Source organism: Barbatula barbatula (assembly GCF_947034865.1).
Source record: "Barbatula barbatula genome assembly, chromosome: 14".
Classification (NCBI taxonomy): Eukaryota; Metazoa; Chordata; class Actinopteri; order Cypriniformes; family Nemacheilidae; genus Barbatula; species Barbatula barbatula.
This window is the reverse complement of record NC_136777.1, coordinates 7,157,266-7,181,262: the sequence shown is the minus strand read 5'-3', so window position 1 is coordinate 7,181,262 and position 23,997 is coordinate 7,157,266. Positions and strand designations below refer to the sequence as shown.

Below are 23,997 nucleotides of genomic sequence, written 5' to 3'. Positions count from 1 at the left end.
TTTTGGTCTTATTACATCACGTGTTGGGACATCTGGAAAAGAAGAGTGTGTGATGCATGTTTAGTCTAACAGATCCAGGCTTTAGGGTGTTTTTACTGGTTTATGTGCGAGTAAGATTGATAGGCGGGCTGATTTTTCTTCATTGATTTGGACAGAGGGCTCTCTGTATGTCAGATAATGGAAAACAAATGCTCAGTGTTATGAGTGTGTATATGTGTGAGTGTGTGTGTGTGTAGTCTTTGACCTTTGCTCTCTCCTGCTGTTTCTAATACGCTGCATTAGCTTGAGAGACCGCCCAAAGTAATGCATTTCATAACATGTACACACATACACACTCTTACTTACTTGGTTAAATGTGGTAGTTGTTTTATCCCTGAACTGTGCAACTGAAACAGGCACCCATTCCCTTCTATTGTATGGACACAAAACCAATGCAAGCGAATGGGTGCCAGTTAACAATATTCTTCAAAATATCTTCTTTTGCATTCTGCGGAAGAAATAAAGTCATACAGGGTTGAAATGAAAAAGATGGTGAGTAAATGATGACATCATTTTCATTTTTGGGTCACTTTAAGGCTTCATTTAATCCAAAACTGGAATAAGGTTATATTTGCAATGCTCTTGGGATTTACCGATTTACTTCAAAATGTTTGTGGGTGAGTAAGAGGAAAAGTAAGAGATGAGAAAATATTTTAAAAGTCATGCTTGGGAATTCTGGGTGAACTTGGATGAGATTGGCCTGGGGAAAATGTCTTTAAAACAACATTTCACGGCAAGTTTAAATGATAGGAAAATTAGATGCACTGTGCCTTTGGGCAACAGGTTTGAATAAATGATTCTGTCTTTTTCTGGCCTCATTTCAGTCCTGATTTCAGATTGCTTTACCTTCCACAGTCCATTCACTCACACACACTCTTTCCAGCAGAAACATCTGCTGACTGTTATTCGCCGCCTACAGGAGGTGATTTTGCTGTATGCCTTTCTGATTTCTTTTCATGCTGATTGGTTCTTCCATGGTAACATCTGCTTTTCTCTCTTTCTTTCTTCCTGCACCTCTGTTCTTCTTTCTCCTCAATCGATTTTCATGCTCCATCAGTATCATGCTCGCTGTGTCACAGACGTTTAGTAAATCATTCTGAAGACTCTGTTAAGAGGAGTGAGGTCTGCAATAAACGCACACAATCCAGGGTCTTTTTCAGGAGGAGAAAAATCTGAATTATCATCCTGGGTCCTGTAAAGTGGACCTCTAAAGTATAGCCTTATCAGCCCCAGAGAAAGAGGGGCAGACCCCGAATATTTTATCCCAGCCCCCTTGGAATTTATAGTGACAGCCCTGACATAATCACACACACTCTCTTACCTCACTTTGCTCTTTCTTTATCTGCCTTCTAAAACTTGTAATTTTGTCCTTATGACTGATTTGAACTGAGTCCACATCACATCTGGAGTTCATTTGACCCACACACACACTCTCTCACTCTGCCCTGTATCACAAACTTACGCCTTGGCTTTAAAACGTCTGTTCTGTCCTCTCTGCTGTCTCTCCCTGTCACTCTTTTTTCAGCTCAGTTCCTTAAACACTCACTCCATCATTCACTCTCTCCTTTTGCTCTAAATTTTCTTTTTCTTTTTTTATGTTCTCTTACCGCAGCTGTTGCCATACCAGTCCGACTCAGCACACACACACTTATGGCCTTTCACCCATAAATACCGCACCCCAATCTCAACAGGGCACACACCGTCATGGTGAAGCAACGGTTCTTTAAGCGTTATGGTGTTTGTCTGTGAAAATGGGAGATTTGGGAGCAGTTTAAAACTTCATGATATGTGTGCGATTACGAGAGCTGGATGAGATTCACTGGATGTGTTCGGGTTTGCACACATGCTTTTGTGTGAATTTGGGTTTAGTTTATGGTGTTGTGACCTGGCACAAAGACACTAGAGAGCCATTACACACATAAACATGAAATGCACATTTGTTCTGTCCTGACAACCAAAGACTGATATCAATAAAAACTATGTGGCTAGCTTAGCTCCCTGTGAAAGAAAACAGTGACCCCAATTTAAACTCACAATGCCCTCTAGTGGAAAGGGCAGTTCTTAATAGGGGGTTAAATCGTAAACACTAATAAAGGTGATGTTTTTCTGAATATGCAGTCTAAATGCTGTTTTAAACTCTAGAGAGGTACATATGTGATGAGATATAACAACAAAACCTAAAAAAACTGCATTTGTAAAATACAGGAAGGCCTTATAAGTTAAAACTTTAGTATAGTGAAGCATGACTGCCCCCTGCTGGAATTTCGTGGTGTTACCCAAAAAAGTCAACCACTGGAGAGGATCTACCAAATCTTCATTACAACACTACCATAAACTCTTATCTTTGTTCCATCACTCACCTCTGTCCCGTCAGGACACTTGCAGTTGTCTCATGAGTGTTTGGAGGATCCATTTTGAATTCACACCAGCTGGGAAAGCAATAGAGAGGTCAAAGGTCACTTCTGACACCAGTGAGCCTTTCATCCCTTGGCTTTATGGATCAAATGGTCTGACTCAGTCAGAGCCCACACACACACACACACCAAATAAATGTGTGAAACAGAGGACCAAGCCTAGAGATATGCTCTCCAGTTTAGTTTGGAAATAGTACACACAGTATATAAATGCATGGATAGGCACAATTTCTTTGTGTTTACTAATGAATTCTATTTATTTCAAGATTTTATGAATAAAGATAATGGGAAATGAATCCCATGTATTTTAAATCTATTTACTAAACCCCCTAATAAATAATAAAGTAATTGTTAACTTTAATAATAATTTACGACATTATAATCTTGTACAAAATGGTCATACAAACCTTCTGCCAAAGGGTGGCGCTGTTGCTCACATATTCACAATTCAAGCCACAGGTTCAATTCAACGTGGTCCACGTTCATGTGTTTGTTTGGTTGACGAACTGCGGCGTCTGTAACACTCTGGAAATCCGTTTGTGAGATTGAACTATCATATGTTTCAATACAGAGACCGGTATGATCTTACATTATATTCAACTCCAATACTTTTGAATGGATTGTGAAAACAGTATGAGACGGCATCCGCGAGAAACACTCAAAGCCGATCTCTACCATTCCTTTACTGTTACATCTAAACAGGTGTAGTTTTCAGAGAACTACAGACTATCTTTATGCTTTAAGATCATGCCCCTCGGGGTAAAAGCGCAATGAGGCGAAAACTCCTTCACTTCCCCATTCTGCACACTCGCTTCACTTCTTCCGCAAAGCAGGTGTTTAAAAACAGCGCCTTGTTTATTTCTGCGCTACAAGGGCCTGTCCACCACGTCCGCCAATCGCCTCTATTTGGTTAGTTTTAGTTTGCAGAAGGGCCGGTGTTTTACGGGAGCATCTGCGTGTCATCGGTACCTGCCCTACAACACCTGCGGTGGAGCGCAGAACGAAAGCGACTCTCGGCGTTTAATAATAACAATAATAATACAGGTTATTTATACTGCGCGTTCGTTTTAAAGACGCGGATATATCATGCATGTACGCTTTTAACCTTTCTCCATTGATACGATGTTAGATTCATAACGCTCGACTTCAGAAGACACAATGTTTAACGGGTATCTGAAGTTGCGCATCGGCGAGGCGGTGGACCTAAAACCCACGACCACCTCAATGCGCCTTGCCGTGATGTTCAACAAGGCGAACCAGACTCTGGACCCGTACATCGTGGTGAAAGTGGACGAGTTTAAGATCGGACAGACGCACACCAAGCAGAAAACCAACATGCCCACTTATAACGAGGAGTTCTCCGTTAACGTGAACAACGGAAAGCACGTAGAGTTGGCCGTTTTTCATGACGCACCGATCGGGTATGATGACTTCGTTGCCAACTGCACCATCCAGTTTGATGATCTGATGAAGAACACAAACACAGAGGAGTCTTTTGAAGGATGGGTGAGAAAAGTTTGTTTGTCCTGTACATGTTTTTCCCATCTTTCTTCCCACTCTCATACATTGGGTTTATTACAAAACTGCATCTTTACCCAAGTTTGTGGGAAGTATACTCTCAGTTGGTGGTTGCATGTGTGTTCGCAGAATTGCATGTTGAGATCAGACACAGAATAGAAAGGGTCTAATAGTGAAGAAATGAGTCACATGATGCGGTATATCGTTTTCCTGCACCTTTGTTGTGTTACAAGACGTTGAAACCAAAAGAGATGCTTTATTTAAAAGCGGAGGCTCATCCAAACCTGCCTAAAAACGCTTTGTTTAAACACGCCCCCACATTTCTACGTGCGTTAGTGAGAAGCATTGATGAACACCCCCAAAATGTATGCAAAGAAAGAAGGCGTGTCTATTCTCGTTGTTACAAATGAAAAACTACTTAGTTGGGTCTTCCAAAAAAGGACAAAATTCGAATATGCAACTGACCATTCAAGCGTAAGCTTTTTGTCAGTCCAATGATCACAAATGCAGAAATTGTTTAATATTAATGAGGCTGAATCCATCGGTAGCTGGATTTAGCCTGTATCCTCTGGCTGTTCTCCTCTGCAGCATGATGCTCCACGAAAATGTTATATATAGTTTCTGAATACAATGAATTATGTCCCCGCTGGATGCAACCAATGCTTTGTTATAATAATGTTTTATTGACTTCATTTAAAACTTTAAAACTGATGCACCATGGCGTTGACGCCCTTCACTGTGGCCATATTCGAGGTGGGGTTATCAACAAATAATGTATCTTGGGGTCTTAATCGTGTTAAATTTACTTAATAATTAATTAAACAATATGAAACGTTTTCATCCTTCCACGTTAGTGACACTTATGAAAGCATGTCAGGCAGAGGTTTCTTTTGTTAAATTGTTCAAATCGTCCGGCTAGAATAGAAAAGTGCATACAAACTGTGTTTAAACTGACGCGTAACGTACAAAAAAACGTACAAAACAGAATGTTTATTGACAGTCTGTGGTTCATGGTTATTGTTTGCCTGGTAACAATAGCTGGACAAGAATATCTGTTTTTAACATATAAACTTAATAAAAAAAAAACCTTAGGGTTGCACAATAAATTATCGGCCATATTGTTAACGGTTGATATAGGGTCATTTATTATGTTATCGGTATCAGCCGATAATACAATTTAGGCCAATATATTATGGCCGATAAATCAATTCCTCCGGTTAAACTTCTTCAGCTGCACGCTGCTAACAGTTCAAATACTGTACAGGACTGTCGTTCTGTCGTGATCATTCACTTACTGATATTAGCAAAACATTGTAGATGTTCGGTACAGTATGTAGAGACAGTATTTATGAATGTGAAAGTTATAGGAACAAAAGAATATTGTTTGAATCAGACTTGAGACCTGTTAGACTTGTGGCTATTAAGAACATTTTTCTGGGTTGCTCGGGAAGAACATCTATAATTTGTTGGTTGAATAAAAAATATACCGGAAAAGTTTGAAGGTTAAATAATCTTTGACTACTGTAAATTAGACTTGGTACATGATTTTCAAGGAAATAAAGATAACTAATGGTTACCTTGTTTCTGCAGTGAATGTTTACATATAAAAGCAGTTGTCCTCTTTTTGCCGTAGGAAATGTAATAGTAATATCTTGATACTGTATATCTGCCAATATATCGGTTATCGGCTGCTAATGTTAAAGAATCATCGTTATGGGCCAAAATTCACATACCAACAACACTGAACTGTACATTTCTGTAGTTGTTTCTAAATAACTTAAAATACATACTTTTAAAACACTTTCAGATACACATTATCAAGAAGCATTCCCATCCGCCAAACACATGAATATTTAGATTGGGAACCTGTAAACTATTTTTTATTGTTTAATCCCTAAAAAAGCCATTTGCCTGTTTTCCCGTTTATTAGTGACTGCCATCTGAGGAAGATATTTACAAATTCTACTGATCACCGCCGCATATAAATGTTGTTCTCTTTGTTGTTTTATCTGTCTTATTTAGGTTTGCATTTTATAAATAAATAAAATCAACTAAGGTAACAGGAACAACAGCGCATTTTAAAACGAATAAACATCCGTGCAAATGTCAAAGTACAAATTCATTTACAGGCTATAACCTGAAGGCGTCGACCCCATCGAAGTTCTAAGGAGGAAAATACAGGTTTTTAGGAAGGCTATGGAAAAAGTTACCAATCTTATGCCAAATTCCTTGCTGTGAAATGTATACATTGTCATGTTTTAAGCTAAAATTAGCATTAAGTTAATCTAACATACGAACATGACTTTAAAGAACAACCGTTTTTAAGTTATGGTAATAAACAAAATCATGTTCATTATTTAATATTACTTTGCTGTTTTTATACGTAATGTATTATGTTAATTAACTTGATATATGAGTGAACGAATATGGGTACATAGCTACAAATTATAAATGTATGTGTATTATAAAGTAATTCAAGATGAAGCAATTAAACTCATGCAGGGAACACACATAATCTATAATCATAACTTTTGTTTTCGCTTGTATTTATTGGACTGCTGCGGCTTTGACTATTAGTAAATGTGAAGCTCTACTGTAACTCTCTAGAAATATGAAAATACATTTTTATTAGGTCAAACATGTGAAATTGTGTCATGTAGGCTTCATCTCGTGCACTTTTTATCACATATATGCAGCATTAATTTCTGAGGTAACCCTAGAATAATAAAAAAGAATGTCGGCCTCTTACAACTTTAACATTAGTTTGTACGATAATAGCTAAATAAATGAATAATCACACGCATATGTAACATCTTTTAATTCCATAACAAAATATAAATACAAATATAAACAGTGAAGGCATTCATTCATCATCTCGAATGCAATACAATAACAATGCTACAAAAAGTAAATTAACAGATTCATGTGAAATAAATAAAAGTATTAAAAATCACTTAATATAGTAAAATAATCTTGTGCTTCGTCACGGTTGGTTGGTTTTCCATCTCCACTTCTAGCGAAGTGATGTAATGGTTCCCTTACTCCCTAACAGTTACACGATTCACAGTGCCCTTCGAACTGAATATGTTTTCTTACTTCGGATTTGAATCTCACTGAAATGACGTGCGTCCCAGCCATGGTGCATCAGTTTTGGAGTCCCATGCAAACACTTCAATTATCGTCTGTGGCACATGCAGCGCGTTTCTGTATTTGTTTGTTGTGAAAATGTTTTGTTCGTTTCTGTGTTTGTTTGTGTTGCGAGTATTTCCAGGGCATGTGTCACCAAACTAATGAAGATGCTTTCTGAATGTGCTTGTTTTTTCTATTTGCATGTTTTTTCTTCTGTTGCAGTGGGGTTATACCTAGCGGCATCTGTAGTTAACCGCGTAAACACACTGTATTACACCAAATACACAAAATAATGTTTGTTTTAGCCACCCTAAATGACCCCTTTAAGACAAACACTTTAGTGTTGTTACATTCAGCTGCATACCAAAAACTTGAAATGTCTTGTTAATTTCGGTTGCATAGCATTGTGTTCTGTTGTTTTGCATTTTGTTTTTAGGGGTTGAGCATTTCCTCCCAGTATGACCAGAAGAACTGCAGTAAACTAATGTGTTATCATTTCAACTATGTGGCTTCACACTTACACCCACAAGTCCAGCAGTGCATTGCTCACTGGTCGAGAATCAGGTCTTGACTCTAGACACACACTAAACACTAGATATACTGAAGCTGATGCACGGAGTAAGTGGTTAGGCAAAGGAAGTTGGGGCCTTAGTGCAATGTCAGTTATTAAAGCAATAGTTCACCCAAATCTGTCTGCATTTACTCAACCTCTTGTCATATTAAACCTGTATGACTTTCTTCCACAGAACACAAAAGAAGATGTTTTCACTTCTATTGTATGGACACAAACCGATGCAAGTGGTTGGGACTGGCTCGGTTCGGTTACCAACTTCTATATATTTTGTATCTGTGAAAGAAAGTAAATCAAACAGGTTTGAAATATCAAGGATGAAATCATTTTCATTTTAATTTCTCTCTTGGACCAGCATCTGGCTTTACTATACTCTGTGGTCTGCAGAACACAAATTTCTCTGCCTACACCCTGGGTGTTAGAAATAAACTTATCAGTGAACAGGAAATAATTGACATTTTGTTTTCACTTTATGGAGGCGAATGTAAGAAGTGTCTCATCTGTTTGTCAAAAATGTGTTCTATCTTAATTAAGAATTTATTTATCTTAACCTTAAGATGTATCAAAATCCAGCAGTTTTTCTTTATGTATATATATAATTCTAGGCTTAGAAATCAATTGGAAGTGTTGAATCATCATCATAGGAAAAGAATGAGGGGTCATTTTTCTTTATTTTTAATGTAAGGTATATGTTTTGTTCTCTTTTGCTGAGATTTCTATCTAAATGGGGACATTCCATAACTTCTATTGTTTTTCTACACAGCAGGTCATAAACACTCTTCTTATTATTAAGGATGTTCCCAAAAGTTTTTTTTTTCAGATTTGTCAGGCTTTACAAATTCTTGGGTACAAATAAAAACTCATTACTGCATTAATCTAGATGGCTGTGCAGAACAGTAAAACTTGTCTGGTCGTCTTCGTGACAAGGCCTCTGTCTGACACACTTTCCTGCTCTGACTCAGAAGCAGTAGTGAACGTCTTCCCATAACCTATTCAGCCCATTTTATTAGTTCCCTTTTCCAAAAAGTCTCAGAACTTCATGTGCAGGGTAACCAGTTGTCTGTTTCTCTTCACCAACAAATGGAAACATTTGTGGATTTTTGACAAATAATGCAACTAAATTAAACAAATTGTTTATTTAATACAACTATTAAAATAATAATACAAATCAATGTTAACATAAATTAAATAAAATACTTGCCCAAATTTGAAGTTAACTGGGGGTCAGTCAGGCGTGTCCGATGAAACAGTCTACATGAGGTAATAAAAACCATAGATATAAATAACTAGATGCTGCATAGCATCTGTTTCTTTGGGCCGCTATACGTAGGTCGTCCGCCATATTGGAACGGTGCAAGCTGGTCTGTTAACTCTCAAAATCAGGCTGACTGTCTATGATTATGAAAACATATTTATTGTTCTGTAAACTCAAACATTATATCTGCTACACTTACACATGACAACAATGAAAGGTTATACAATTTTTCTGGAATTTAAATGCCTGTGGTTTTCACAGCCATGGGTGCGCAGTGTTGGGGCATTCTAGTCAACTGTGAGTGACTTCAGTGAATCGTTCCAAGTTGGCAGACACGTCTACTTGCCTGGAGCGCTTGGATTCACTTGGATTAGTTATATTTATACATGTATCTTGATGAAAACAACATTATATTTATACAATTACACATTTATGCATTATAAATAATTATACAAAAGTAGAACATTTTTAATATAGTTGCAGTCGACATCATAATAGACAATATTTATTTTGTTAGCATACTAGTTTTGTGTGAAATGTCCAATTCTGAATGAAACACGATCCAATCAATTATGTTAAACAAGCCACATCCTCTATTTTTTGTCTAATATTTAGTTTCACTTCCGGTTCATGCAGACATTCAAAATTGTGTGGAGGGAAATGCTCTCATCTCTTAGAATGTCATTTACTGTAAACTACCCATCTGCTTCTTAAATACATTTTGAGGTCGTTGAAGTTGTATGGACTTTAAAAATACTCATTTTCATTGCTTTTGCAATTGCAGGTCACATAAGTGCTAATTATTGATACGCCGCCCACGTTTTGTCTGTGCTCCTGGGATTTGTGCCTAGTTTCTCTCATGTGTAAAGCCTGTGGCTTTTGGGATTGATGGAATGTAGTGAAACTGGGAACTGCCTTTAGGAATCCAGCAGTTTCTGTTGTTCTATCTGCTGTCAGTGAAGGTAACATCAAGTTTGCGCGAGTGACCAAATGAAAGGCAGTTTGGATGTGTAGTGTGTTTAGACATTACAAAAAACTGACCAGTTCAAATGAAAGCTTTACCTTTACCCCTTGCTTTCCATTTCTGACTTTTTTCCTCTATATCAAACCTCTAATAAGTCTAGCTATTATTTTTCACTTCTGCCTGACCATGTTTTAATTTCTAATTCGATACTGTTTAAAAAACATGTTAGTGAAGCGTTAAATGAAGTGTTACTTTATAATCTGTATTATTCTTAATATCATTATTATTTTAAAAACACAAGTTCTGGCCACCTGCAGCCCTTGATCAGAAATCGAAATCGATTTGTCAGATACCAAATATTATTCTAAGGTGGAAAACAGCAAGGATTTTAAAGAATAAGTAACGACTCATTGTTGCATTCATCACTTAAAGTTTTTCATGTATTTTTCAGGTTGACCTTGAACCTGAGGGCAAAGTTTATATCCTGGTGACTCTCACGGGCACATTCACAAGTGGTAAGCACTCTTATTTTCTCATTACCTCCCTTTCTCTCTGTATATCATCTTTAAAGTACCTAGTCTGAGCAAAATTGAAATCTAACACACTGTGTGGTTTAAAGCACCATCAAACCATCTGTTTGGCTGTGGTCAGATGTGAAGATAGACACACAGTATATAAAACACAAGTTCTGCAAAATGACAAAAAAACACTCTCTGGGTTTGTCTGCGCCAACGTCGTAGAAAACCACACTGCATTAAATTATTATTTATTATAAATTATAAGTTATTGTTATTTATTTCCCCTTGCTATTGAGAAGACTTTTCTGTGTTAAATATATACATTGCATGTAGTGGCAGACTAACACACACAAGGTGAACTTTAGTCACAAATGTTTGGTGTGCACCTGTCGCAGTATTTATGTGCGAATGATGAGCTGTTTGCAGATGACACCTTCATTGTGGGGGTTGTTTTCAGCTTGCTTCCTTCAAAGGCCTGTGGTTAGACCTGCAGAGAAAAGACCAGACTTTATTAAGCCAGCAAACAGGGGCTCACTCGTTCACATTTTCTCACACACGGACAAAAAAGTTTGTAGGTTAGTAGGTCGACTAAAAATGTTTACCAGTTTTTGTATTGACCAAACATTGGTATGTATCTTTATGCTCAGATGATGCTGAAGTGAACACGCGCACCTATAAGGAATTTAATCGAAAACGACAACAAGCAGTTCGGCGGAAAATTCATCAAGTTAATGGACACAAGTTCATGTCAACTTTCCTAAAGCAGCCAACATTCTGTTTCCACTGCAAAGAGTTTATATGGTAGTGCATGTTTAACACATACACGTCTTTTACACTCCAGCTTAAAGTGATAGGTCACCCCAAAATGAAAATTCTGTCATCGTTTACTTACCTTCTTGTCATGTCAAACCTGTATGAGTTCCTTTCGTCCGCAGAACACAAAAGTAGATATTTTGAAAAATGCTGTTGACTGAACAGCGATAGCAGCCATTCACTTGCATAGGTTTTGTGTCCATACAATAGAAGTCAATGGCTGTCATCGCTGTTCGGTTATCAACATTCTTCAAAGTATCTTCTTTTTTTGTTCTTCAGAAGAAAGAAAGTCGTACAGGTTTGCAAAGACAAAACGGTGAGTAGAGGATGACCGAATTTTCCTTTTAAGTTGGACTACCCCTTAAATTTGTGTTCTTTTTTTAATTGAACAAACACATTCTTTGAACATGCAGTTGTGTGAAGATCTCAAAGATTTTCATTGCATATTGCGTGTAAAAGTCTATGTGATGTTTCTCTGTGCTTGTGTGTTTTTTAGGGGTGTGTTTGGTAAGCAGGGCTACCAATGTCAAGGTAAGAAGACTCTCTCTTTATCTGTAATTTTAATTGTATTTATACTTATTGATAAGATTACAACATTTTGAGATTAAGTTAATATATTCCTTTGTGTGTCCGTTTTAGTTTGCACCTGTGTAGTACACAAGCGATGTCATCAGTTTGTGGTTACTGTCTGTCCGCGCATGAAGAAACCTGCCAAGGAGCAGGTAACACACACAAATGTCAATAACCCCAAAATGCAATTTGTGTACAGTAATTTATTCCTAATTCTGGGGATTTCCACAAGGTGGTTTGACCGGGTTTGGCCGTTTAGAGACATTTTTTGAAATTTTGCCCCCGCAATTTCATTCAAACGTGGGCACAGAATAATTTTCTCTTAAACCTGTCACAGAAATGGTGTGAAATGACTTATTACTTTGTATTAAAGTGGACGTAACACACAGTTTCTGCATCTAATATAAAAGAGATATTTCACCGGCAAATCACCCTCACCCTCAAGGCATCCTGACTGAATATTACTTTCTTCTTGAAAAATAATGCAGTCGAAGTTACAATACCACGTATCATTTTACTTCCAAGCAGTAGAATTGGATTGAATAGGCGTCGACTTTTTGAAGCTCCAAAAAGTGCATCCATTGATCAAAGAACTGCTCGACACGGCTCTGTGGACTTGACAAAGGCCTTCTGAAGCGTATCGTTGTATTTGTTTACGAGAAATATCCATATTGACAACACTATGGCTTTGACTGCATTATTCTTCAAGAAGAAAGGCATATTCTGTCAGGATGCCTTGAGGGTGAGTAAAACATGGGGAAATTTTGTTTCTCGAAATATCTGATATATCCCTTAAATCTGCAGTACCTATAGACTTTGTATCTTTGAAGAGTCTTCAGTTTGATCACATTTATAAAAGACAGACACAGCTAAACAATTATTTACGAAAACAAGCGAGCCCTGAACGCGTTCGGGGGGCGGGACTACAGCACGAGCACACAATACATTGTCGCATGAAAACATACCCTGAATAACTGTTGATTCACTCTAAGTTTGTGTTGTGTAACTTATGCCTGAGTCTAGCATGAGATGCCAGCACGTTTAACAGAGTAAAGAAATCAGAATGCATGAAATAAACACAAATGCCACCTGCTGGTCAGAAAAAAGAACTAATATTTAAATGTTCATTCCTTTTTAATTTCTTTGCAGACTACAAATCAGGGGTTCAGTATAAACGTTCCACATAAATTCAACATTCACAATTATAAAGTTCCTACTTTCTGTGATCACTGTGGCTCTTTGCTGTGGGGTCTCGTACGACAAGGACTACACTGCAAAAGTACTATTCTGCCTTTCTTTTGATAATGAGTTATCCATTTATATTTCTACTGTCTTGTGTTGCTCATCCCTTATGTTTGTATGCTTGCAGTTTGTAAGATGAATGTCCATATCCGATGTAAGGGAAACGTTGCACCGAACTGTGGAGTCAACAATGTAGAACTGGCCAATAAATTGGCAGAGATGGGCCTTCAGCCAGGAGGACTGACTAAACGCAACTCAATGGTACATTGACAGTAGTATACACGTTTAACTCTTTTTGTGTCTATTTAATGTGCTTTATGGGTGTGGTTTTATCAATAAATGTTCACAATTCTGTGCCTTTGCAGCTTGGCTGCATGCACTGAAACATGTGAAACAAATAAAGTATGTAAAGATAATATAGGCACCATCAAAATGAAAAATAAGTAAATGTAAATAATAATGGTACTCATAATAAGTAACAATAGTAATGATGAATGAAAAATATTTAGGAAAACTTTTAATGGAAAAAGCTTTCTTCTCAGGGTATTTCAGGTATGGACACTCGGGTATTGAGTATGAAAGGAGATCGAAGGGAATCCAAGACAGAGGCGAGTCGAAAGTTGGGAGTCTCAGACTTCTCACTTCTGCAGGTGCTGGGGAAAGGAAGCTTCGGCAAGGTCTGCATGAGAGCGCTTACAATTGTTCCTGTGCACACCTGGTCCTGTTTGAATGAACATTTGCTAAATATTCGTGCACAAAAATATCACTAAATATTTAAAAAAAAAATTTTTTTAGAAAGTAACAGGAAGGGAAAACGACTTGCTTTAATGCCAAATTTACTATGATTAAAAACCACTATAAAACTTTTTTTGGTCACAAAAATTACCTACTTGCATGAATTTGGACTTGGTGTTACCAGGACAGTAATGTCTAAAAAATATTGCAGCATTGATCGTTGACAGTCCTTCTCACTGGATGCATTGTCTGTTTGTAGGTAATGTTAGTCCGGTTGAATGGTTCCGATCGTGTGTTTGCAGTAAAGGTCCTGAAAAAAGACATCATTCTCCAAGATGATGATGTGGAGTGCACCATGACAGAAAAACGAGTGTTATCTCTTGCTTCCTCTCATCCATACCTCACTCAGCTCTACTGCTGTTTCCAGACACCGGTGAGATGCACATTTACATTTTTGCTAGTTCAGACTTCAAATTTCACATTTGTTAACAGGATGTACCGTGACCACAGCACAGATTTACAATGAATTATGTAAAGCAGCAAACAAGCCCCTTAACACTGTAGTGTACAGTCATTTCAAAAAGACTGATCTGGGATGATGACATCTGGATTTATTACTGCAGAGGCCATGCTATCACATATGTGCAGGAACGTCCTCAAGGTCTCGCTGTCACATGCGCATGTGTGTGTAATGAGAAAAAGAATTCATTAACCAGTTTGTCTCTGGTCCTTCACGGCTCTGACACACGCAATACATCTCTTAAATCATCCACACGTGAGCGAGATACAAAGCACCTCCATGACCCTCTGGGTCCAGGTTAAATCAGATAAGATCACATTGTGCCCTGCCCTTGAAGATCAATGATCTTAGAGGTCTTGTGGTATGTGGGATTGTTGTAGTGTTTGTGTGTGTTCATGTTTAATGGGATTGGTCATTAGTGGATGTGCAGTTGGTTTTAATTTGAATAAATATATGATTTGGTGCTGAGGCCTTTCTGTTTGACTTGCGGCATGAAGTCTGGTCCACTTGTTCTGACCAAGCACCAACCCCTATACGCAGAATGAAACCATCTGATGGATGTGAAAAGGAACCAACCAGAGTTTGTTTCGTATCAGTGAGATGTCTAGTGTGGGCCAATCAGAATTAGACACAGTAGACCACAGTAATAGATAGAAGAAAATGTGTGGTACAACGTCTCTAAAAACACAAGATTACTGAAAATATATATAGACTTTATTACCAGATATCCTGTAGCAAGTTACAAGTATTGATTATTTCATTGACAGAAAATGTGGACTTACAGTTTACTACCTAGTGCCACAAAAACAATAATTTTTGTTTATAATTGTAGTTTGTTTCTACTCCCCCTCATTAATCTTAATGGCTTTCACATACAGTGATTGAAATAATGATTTGATTCCCTGCTGATTTTGTAAGTTTGCCTGCTTACGAAGAAATGAAGGGTCTATCATTTTTATAGTAGGTTTATTTTAACGGATAGAGACGGAATATAAAAAATCTGGGGGGAAAAAATGTATACAGTATAAAGGTTATAAATTGCATTTGCATTTCAGTCAATGAACTAAATATTTGATCTCCGAGAAAAACATAACTTTGTACTTACTTGAGAAACCCCGAGAAGCACAGAGGTAAGATATTTCTGATAGTTGGTCACCAGGTTTGCACAAGTGCGGGTGCTTCAGGATTTCAATCTATTGTGGCATTGCGTTTTACCAATGGTTTGCTTGCTAACTTGAAATCATTAACAAGCTTCTTCCGTGTAGTTCTGGGCTGATCTTTAACCTTTCTCATGATCCTCTTTACTCCATTGGGGAAATCTAACAGGGAGCTGCAGACCAAGGGCAATTTAGTTATCTTTGTAATTCTTCTATTTCCAAATAATCACACCAACAGTTGTCTCCTTCTCACCAAGCTTCTGTCTGTAGCCTTTTCAAGGTTTGTGCAGGTCTACAATCTTGTCCCTGACATCCTTTGAAACCTATTTGGTCTTGACCATGGTGGTGGAGAGATTGAAATGAAAGATACAGATTCTGGCCGCAAGCATCTTTTATATACATAACAAGCTGATTTAGGAGTACTTTCTTAAAGTGATAGGACTATATATAATCTGTGGTCCATATGGGCACATAATCTTTGGAGCCAGAATTCCTGCTGGTTGGTAGGGGTTCAAATACTTATTTCACAGAATGAAATGCAAATCCATTTATAACCTTTTATAAACATTTTCCCCCATTGTTTTAGCTGATATTCAGTTTCTGTCAGTTGAAATAAACCTAATATAAAAATTATAGACCTTTAATAACTTTGTACGTAGGCAAATTTACAAAATCAGCTGGGGATCAAATAATTATTTCCATCACTATACATATTTCGTTAGTTACCGTATATATGGAACTGAATTTCCTTATGTTGAAGGTGATAATCTTTATTATTGTCTTAACACCTTTTAATGTCTTTAGTTTTTATTGTCTTTTACTATTATTGAAAATCTCTCTCTTTTTTTCTTTCACAGGAGCGTCTGTTTTTTGTGATGGAGTTTGTCAACGGAGGGGATTTGATGTTTCATATCCAGAAATCCAGAAAGTTTGATGAGAACAGAGCGAGGTTTTACACAGCGGAAATCACATGCGCTCTTAAATTCCTCCACAGCAAGGGGATTATATATAGGTTAGACACACACTCGCATACGCATACACTGGCAAAGCAAAGAAATAAAATGAAGATACAAACATGAACGTGACTGCAAAAGACCCTGTTCGTTATCCTAGTTTTAAAAAGAGCAGATTAAACTAAATGCTGAATATCTCTTTTTGCGTTCCATGAAAGAGAGAGTGTAAAGGTTTAAAAATAAACTGTGAAAATTGTGACAGAATTTGACAAACATTTCTGTGGTTTATTAACGCTACCTGACTCAGGTTCTACTTTGCCACTTCATTATTACAAACCTTAACTAGCATTGACCTTAATAATTTGTCTGGGATTTTTACTCGAGCAGATCTGATATGCATTTCACACAAATAATACCTTATGTGTTAATGTGTTACACACAAGGTAACGTAAATAAATACTTAGTCCAACAATAATCTCGGTTCTACAGGGACATTGTGTGTCTCAGTCATGCTTTTCTGGGACAGTATTTGTTACAGTTGCCATTTATTTATTCTGCACATAGAGTTACTGTGAAAAGATGCACATAAATTAAGATTTATTTTCATTAAGGTAATGTTCACAGTATAACGCTGTATCATAATGTTTTATACATTTCCTTCAGATTCCTGTTTATCTGACCTTACAAGGACAAAAAATGTTGTTGTGTAGTGCATTCCAAGGGTCAGCCACCCTTTTGACATGTAGTGCTATTTTGGTGCCATATCTACAGTACCCAACCCCCATATTCCTGTTAATATGCATTATAGCCAATATGCAATATTAAAGCACACTTATAATAAACTAAATTAAAGTAATATCCTTTATTGACTAGCAAGCTTCCAAAATGAGATTTGTAAGGCACTGCACGTATTGGCAGTGTATTTGTGCTCTCTACTACCCATAGTCTGCCTCCAGGTCACTTAGGTCATCAAATCAACTGCTTTCTTCTCTGCTCCACTCACAGTTTTAGTCATAAGTCTCTCTGTTGCTGGCCTTAGGCTCTGAAATAGTCTCTTTTTCTTCTGAAAATATTCATCCTTTCCACTGCTGCTTTTATCTAGTCCAAATGCTTACTTCTTTCCTTACTTATAATATGTATTTAAATATATAGAAACTCACATTTTAATTAAATTAGAGTCTTAAACACATGTTTTCTTCAAATGTGTTATGATATTTCTAAAATGATCCTTAATTATGGCCTTTCCTATATCAATAATGCCTTAGCACTTTAGTTCAACTTGGATGTGCTTTATTAATTAAACCATTTCATGTAACTTTACTAAGCTTTTCAACCTTTGTTGGAGCGATTCACATTTTGCATCTTTTGCTCGCACAAGTTTGTTATTTTAAATATAGACTGCGGCAGGCACGCAGAAAAAGGGAGCAATGCGAATACGGTTTGAGAAAGCGTCGGATGCAAAAAGCGTTTTAGATGCAAAATGTGAATCGCCACTAAAATGGCATGATGATGTAGATTATATGTCTGTATTTTTCAGGGATCTGAAGCTAGATAATGTTCTTCTGGATAAGGAAGGTCATTGCAAACTTGCTGACTTTGGCATGTGTAAGGAGGGGATGTTTGAGGGGCTAGTCACAGGAACTTTTTGTGGAACCCCAGATTACATTGCTCCAGAGGTGATTCAAACATTAAACTTATTCCCTTGATATTCCTAAACACACAAAACGTACATCAAAGAATTTTAGAACAGTCATTCTTTAACTTTTTGGACACAAAAATAATTCTAAATCACATGGTACAATTTGACAATCTAGAATGCACACTTGTTACATTCATTTCCATTGTAACAGGAATCAATTTTTATTTTAGAACACTGGAAGTGAAAAAAAATATTATTTTTTTGAAGCGTGTGTAATTTTATACATTTGTCTGTGTTTATAGATTCTCCAGGAGATGCTTTATGGGCCATCGGTTGATTGGTGGGCACTCGGTGTGCTTCTGTATGAGATGCTATCTGGCCACGCCCCATTTGAGGCAGAGAATGAGGATGACCTCTTTGAGGCCATACTGAACGAAGAGATCATCTATGCTTCCTGGCTCAGCTCCAGCGCCGTGGACATACTTAAAGGGGTGAGCTGCCCAGTGAATGTTTAAGAGGGTCTTGAAGGGCCATAGATGTTCACAACTACTGATAAGTGGGAGACATATGGTGCAATTAAATGCATGCAACAAAAAACAACAAACTGTAGAAACCATCTGATCTCATTCTGTGTGTTTTTCTATTACATAAGTATATTTAGCCTCGGTCCACAATGCACTGCTCTCACATGACTGGAGCTAAAAATAGAACCCATCACATCAGCTGTACACTCGCAGAAAACACTTGATCTTTTTAGCTTGTTATTGTCCTGACTGTGAAGCACTGTAAGGGAACCTTTAATAGGGCTGGAGCTATTTTCCTCACAGAGTGACTCGCAATTATTGAAAGACCAATAAATTCCCAGTTGAATCCGAAAATGCTATAACAGAATGTCATGATCTGCCTGTGATGAAAAATACTTTGTGTCATCCAACATGACATTGACCACAGAGACCGAACACGGCAATCCAGCAGATCAATAGAGTTGCTCAAACAGGCTTTTATTTTTAGAATGAATGACACTGTGGTGTCCTCCGATGTATACATAGCAGAAGTAGACATAAACTGTTTTGAATAGACAAGGCACTTTTCAGATCTGTTCAGAAACTGAAATGAGTGACATGTGAGGGCCACTTAATTTTCCATTAGTGACCTTCAGTAGACCTTTAGTTTAGAAAACATATGATACTGTGAAATGCAGCTGTAGATAACATATGTTTGTTAAATAATACAATTTATTGCTTTGAATTAGATATATTAAATCACGCTGTAGATTTGGTTAAAACCGGATTATACCTTTAAACTGTTTGTTATTGTGTAGAGATGATGAGGTATTGTACCTTGCTGCGCTTTCTAATGAATGTCCGGTTACAATGAGTGTGGGTACATGTGTGTGCTTGTGTTATTGGACAGCTGTAGAAAGAGGGCAGAATTTGATTAGATTTAAAACCACACTTGAAACCACACTTTAATACATTTTGCATGCTATATTGTGCACATCCTTATAGTCAGAATATGATTACAGATTTGATATAGGTTTAATATTACCGTGGAGGTTATGATGAATTGTATGAGAGGAGGATTACATGCAGTATTCATATTTGATTTGCTTGAAATTCACTTTCGGAAACATGTGAAACTTGTGTATTTTCAAACAATAAGATAAAAAAATCACATTTATGTTGGGATCAACATCTGACCTATTTGTGTTGCTTTTTTTTGCTCAGTTTTTGATTAAAAATCCATCTCGTCGTCTGGGTTGTGTGCCCGCGGAGGGTGGAGACACCGCAGTAACAAGTCACCCATTTTTTACTTGTATTGACTGGGACAGACTTAACCGCCGTGAGCTTGAACCACCTTTCAAGCCCAGAATTGTGAGTACAATGTTTAAATGTACTCTTCGGTTGAGCTTAAATATACATTTACATGCATCTAAAGGATATGGTTGTTTGTCTCACAGAAAACCGCAGAAGATGTGAATAACTTTGATCCAGACTTTACCCAGGAGGATCCCACTCTCACACCCATTGACGAATCCCTCATCACCTCCTCAAGTCAGGATGAGTTCCGGAACTTCTCTTTCACCTCTTCTGAAATCTTATCAATGGTTTCTGAAATGCAGGGTAGAGGTGATGAAATGTGTGATGTCATAAAAAAAGAACTGAGTGCAGGAGAATTTTGTGATGTCATTGAACCAAACAATTGGTGATGTCACATTGACGGTCGTGTCTAAAAGAACTCAAGATATTTTGCTCCGCTTTTTGCTTTGCTCCCTAGCTAAGTGCCTTTACTACTGCTTTAAGACGACTTTGTGTCATTTTCATCAAATGTGAAACAGAGAAATATCCACGAGAGACATTTTCTGCAGGATACCTCTTAAAGTGAAAGTTTACCCTAAAAAAATGAAAATTCTGTCATCATTCACTCCCCTCTTGTCATTTCAAACCTGTGTGACTTTTTTCTTTCTCAGAAAACAAAAGAAGATATTTTGAAGTATGTTGTCAACCGGCACCTATTCACTTGCATTGGTTTTGTGGCCATAAAATAGAAATGAATGGTTCCCGGCGCTGTTTGGTTACCAACTTTTTTCAAAATATCTTCTTTCGTGTTCTAAGGAAGATGGAAAACCATACAGGTTTTAAATGGCAAGAGGGTAAGTAAATTATGACAGAATTTTCATTTTTGGAAGAACTATGCCTTCAAACTCACATTTCCCCACTTACACAGAAGTGCATGTCACTGCAACATGTGAGAGTTGATCTGTTCCAAGATCTCACAGATCTTGTTAGATTGCTTAAGTATTAATTTCAATATGTTATGATTGATTTGATCACTCTGGACTTCCTCTGTCTAACAAGATGTCTTACAGCCAATCAGAAAGCAGCACCATCATTTCTTCTGTAAGCACTGTTCTGCTGCCAATGGAAGTTTTATTTGAAAGTATTTTCCACGAAAGCTCTAGTTTTGTCTTATATAAATTCATTTTTGTGTTCTTATGTGCAATTTGTTGTGTCTGTGTATTTGAGATATTGTTTTCTTCAAAAGTTCACCGTAATGTAGCAGAAAATATCTGTTGGTGTTTTAATTGTTGTTTGTAGATAAAGGTTACAGTATTGAATTTTCTGCATTAAGAACTTCGGTGGTCTTGACTCCATCTCCTCTTTGGTGTCTCTTGGTTCTGAAAGGTTAGAAGGCTAACACTTTCAGCTGACATGCGACCGGTTTAAATTGGGATCAGCGACCCTTCTTCCTCGTCCACATCATTCTTTTAATGTTGCCTATTTCAACAGTCTCAGGCTTACAAGAGCAAAATATCTGTTAATGTTTCTGTGTCTGCACATATAAATGTTTAATCAAATATTCTGGGGAAATTTAGCCACAAACTGTTGCCATTCTACATTTTTGCATTGCCATCCTAAAATAAAATAAAAAATCATATCTATAGAAAGGTGAAATTATACCAATGAGAATTGCAGTATCTGCAGCAATCGGCAGCAAGTTATAGTATGTGTAGTCTTTTTTATTTTCAACTTTGCTCTGTATTTTTGGTATGTAACATGCTTCCCTTTGCTAGTGGTTGAGTCAATGGAAATATTAGTAACAGATTTCTGGTCCTGAATGAGAAAAACACGTGATGTCATGGGAGATCAAATTATGCAACTTGCCCATACATGTCTTGCCCAACCCCAATTACACTAGACAAGAGTTTCCCTGAAAATTTGCTTCAGCAACCACCTTTCTGTTGGAGACTGCAACCCTGAAGACCAACGTATGCTGAGACCTCTTATATTTTAAGAGTCCTTAGCAAAAGGTGAGGGTAATCAAAGAAGGAAATCCTATATGGTAATGGTTGTTCTCTTGTGGCCCTTAGAAGACTTTGCTTTCTTCCCTACCAATTGTATATATTTCCGGGATCTTCTGATACTTATAGGCCCATTGGAAGCATAATGTAATGGTTTTCATCTTGGAAAGCTGACTAAACTCATCATCTTAAAATGTTCATGCTGAGATATTATTCTGTATTATTCTGTACTACAGCGTCTCGGGTTTTCAAAGGCTCTTTTATGATTGCCTTTGTATAATGCTCCGGTTTGTTGCATTGCAAGTGACATTTTTAAATGACAGATATGAGGTACAAACATTTTAGCATTTCATATTATACTGCATTTCTTTATAATGGAAAACAACAGTAACACGTATTCGGTTTTTAATATGCATGGTTATCCCTGGTGGATTCAATCGGAGCAAACATCCATGTTACATGTTGGTTTAGAATGCATGTCAATATAAATGCACTGTGGTCCTGATTTAATTGTCAGTTTGTGTGTTGGCGACAGACTCTGTCCTCTTGGCTTGTGTCTAAACTCATTCCAGTTGTTATAAAATTAGCCTCCAGTAATGCATCTCCTAAAGGCCCTGGTGACAGATCAGTTTGCGGCCATTCTCAGGCCCAATGGGCCATAATTACATTTTATTGATTTCTGTCCCATATGTATCTACTTTATTGGATGCCCCAAATCCATTTCACTCTTAGCAGCACTTCATGTCTAAACCCTCGTCGTTGACCGATTGTGTTTATTCTATTGATTTTTGTCCTGATGAATGAAGGTACGATTGTAACGATTAGAGCAGCAATCCCTGTAGGTAAAAAGACATCAGAAGACTAAGACTGGTGAACTCTGTATCTCGTTACATATATCATAGCCACACTTTGCTCCTTGTGTTTGAAAAAAATACCTCTAGGCTCAATTTTGAGTGTTCTCCAAGCTTTCTATTTGTTGCCTAAAGAGTCTTGACGGAGCAATAATTCTGTGTGTATTCGGCTCCATGCTTTGTGCTACATCGCTCAAAGGCTGCATGAAAGATCTTTACACCTTTCTCTGATCCCTGATTTCAAAGTCCCTTTTGTGTCTATCTAGCATCTGCAGATAGATGGGAGAGATCATCTCTAGAGGAGGATACATGAGATTACTGCAGATTAGATTTAGCACGTGTCCATCTGCCTTCCTCATTCATATATGCCAGCATTACAGTTCTTTAACGCAATCCAGCAGCGGCTCTAGTAATAAATTGAAAATGTAATATTGCAAAGACCCTTTCACCCAAAACAAACGTAATAGGCCTGGCTCAAACGGTCTCCGGGTCTGAAACTGCATGGAATGAAATGTATTCCTCAAGGTCATAGTGAAGATGGAGAATGGCCGTAAAGTCATTTAACCATATTAATGTTCTCACGTTAAAGTTCGCCCCCTTGATTCAAAGCTGAAACAAACTGAGCTAACTCGAAGCCTGAGGTTTCCTGTACAGATCCCGGAAGTGTTATGCTTTATTTAACAGAAATTGTAGTTGTCTCTCAGAACATTATAGATGAGCCTTTATAAAGGGATGCATTTATTTTGGGGGAGAAATTAAAGTTAAATTCACCCCAAGTGCTTGCATGAGCAACATGGTTTCGGGGAAAGATCCTCATGATTTTCCATTTGCTCGTGTGTGAATGGATGAGATGGATGGTGTATGCTTGTTTGCACGTTTCATGGTTGGAAAGCTGGAATTTGTGGAAAGAAAAAAACCCAGATTTCAAGGGGCTGGAAAACGTTTCTTGAATTTGGAAAAAGTTTTGTAACCGACAGCTTACAAGAGCTAGCTGCCACAACGTGGTAAGCATGGGGTCTGCTAAAATATGAATGAGAAATGACAAAGATGAAAGCTTCCTACATTGTTTGAATGAAACTTATGATACAGCAGCAACATAAACTGTAACGTATGTATGTGTCGTGACAGGGTAAACTATGGGTTACCACGGTAGTATAAGAGTATTCCCAACCAGAACAGGCAGTTGTACAAAAGGCTAGGTTGTCTTGCAGGCTATTTGTTAAAAACTTTCAATGTAAAGGGCAGCCTCTACGGGAGCATTATTCCTGTAATGGCTATGAAGGTTCAGGTGCCAAAAATATCCGAGC

General features: G+C 37.5%; 1 protein-coding gene across 1 annotated transcript; it reads left to right on the top strand.

Moving 5' to 3' along the window:
- Window positions 1-2,870: 2,870 nt before the first annotated feature.
- prkcha (protein kinase C, eta, a) lies at window positions 2,871-21,199 on the top strand. The gene is made up of 15 exons (XM_079473247.1): window positions 2,871-3,030; window positions 3,583-3,959; window positions 10,342-10,405; window positions 11,056-11,209; window positions 11,718-11,752; window positions 11,861-11,943; window positions 12,941-13,070; window positions 13,161-13,294; window positions 13,576-13,710; window positions 14,028-14,201; window positions 16,303-16,457; window positions 17,936-18,074; window positions 18,340-18,528; window positions 19,765-19,911; window positions 19,998-21,199. The coding sequence occupies exons 2-15, from the start codon at window positions 3,612-3,614 to the stop codon at window positions 20,244-20,246; spliced, it is 2,136 nt and encodes a 711-aa protein (XP_079329373.1). The 5' UTR covers window positions 2,871-3,030; window positions 3,583-3,611; the 3' UTR covers window positions 20,247-21,199.
- Window positions 21,200-23,997: the final 2,798 nt, after the last annotated feature.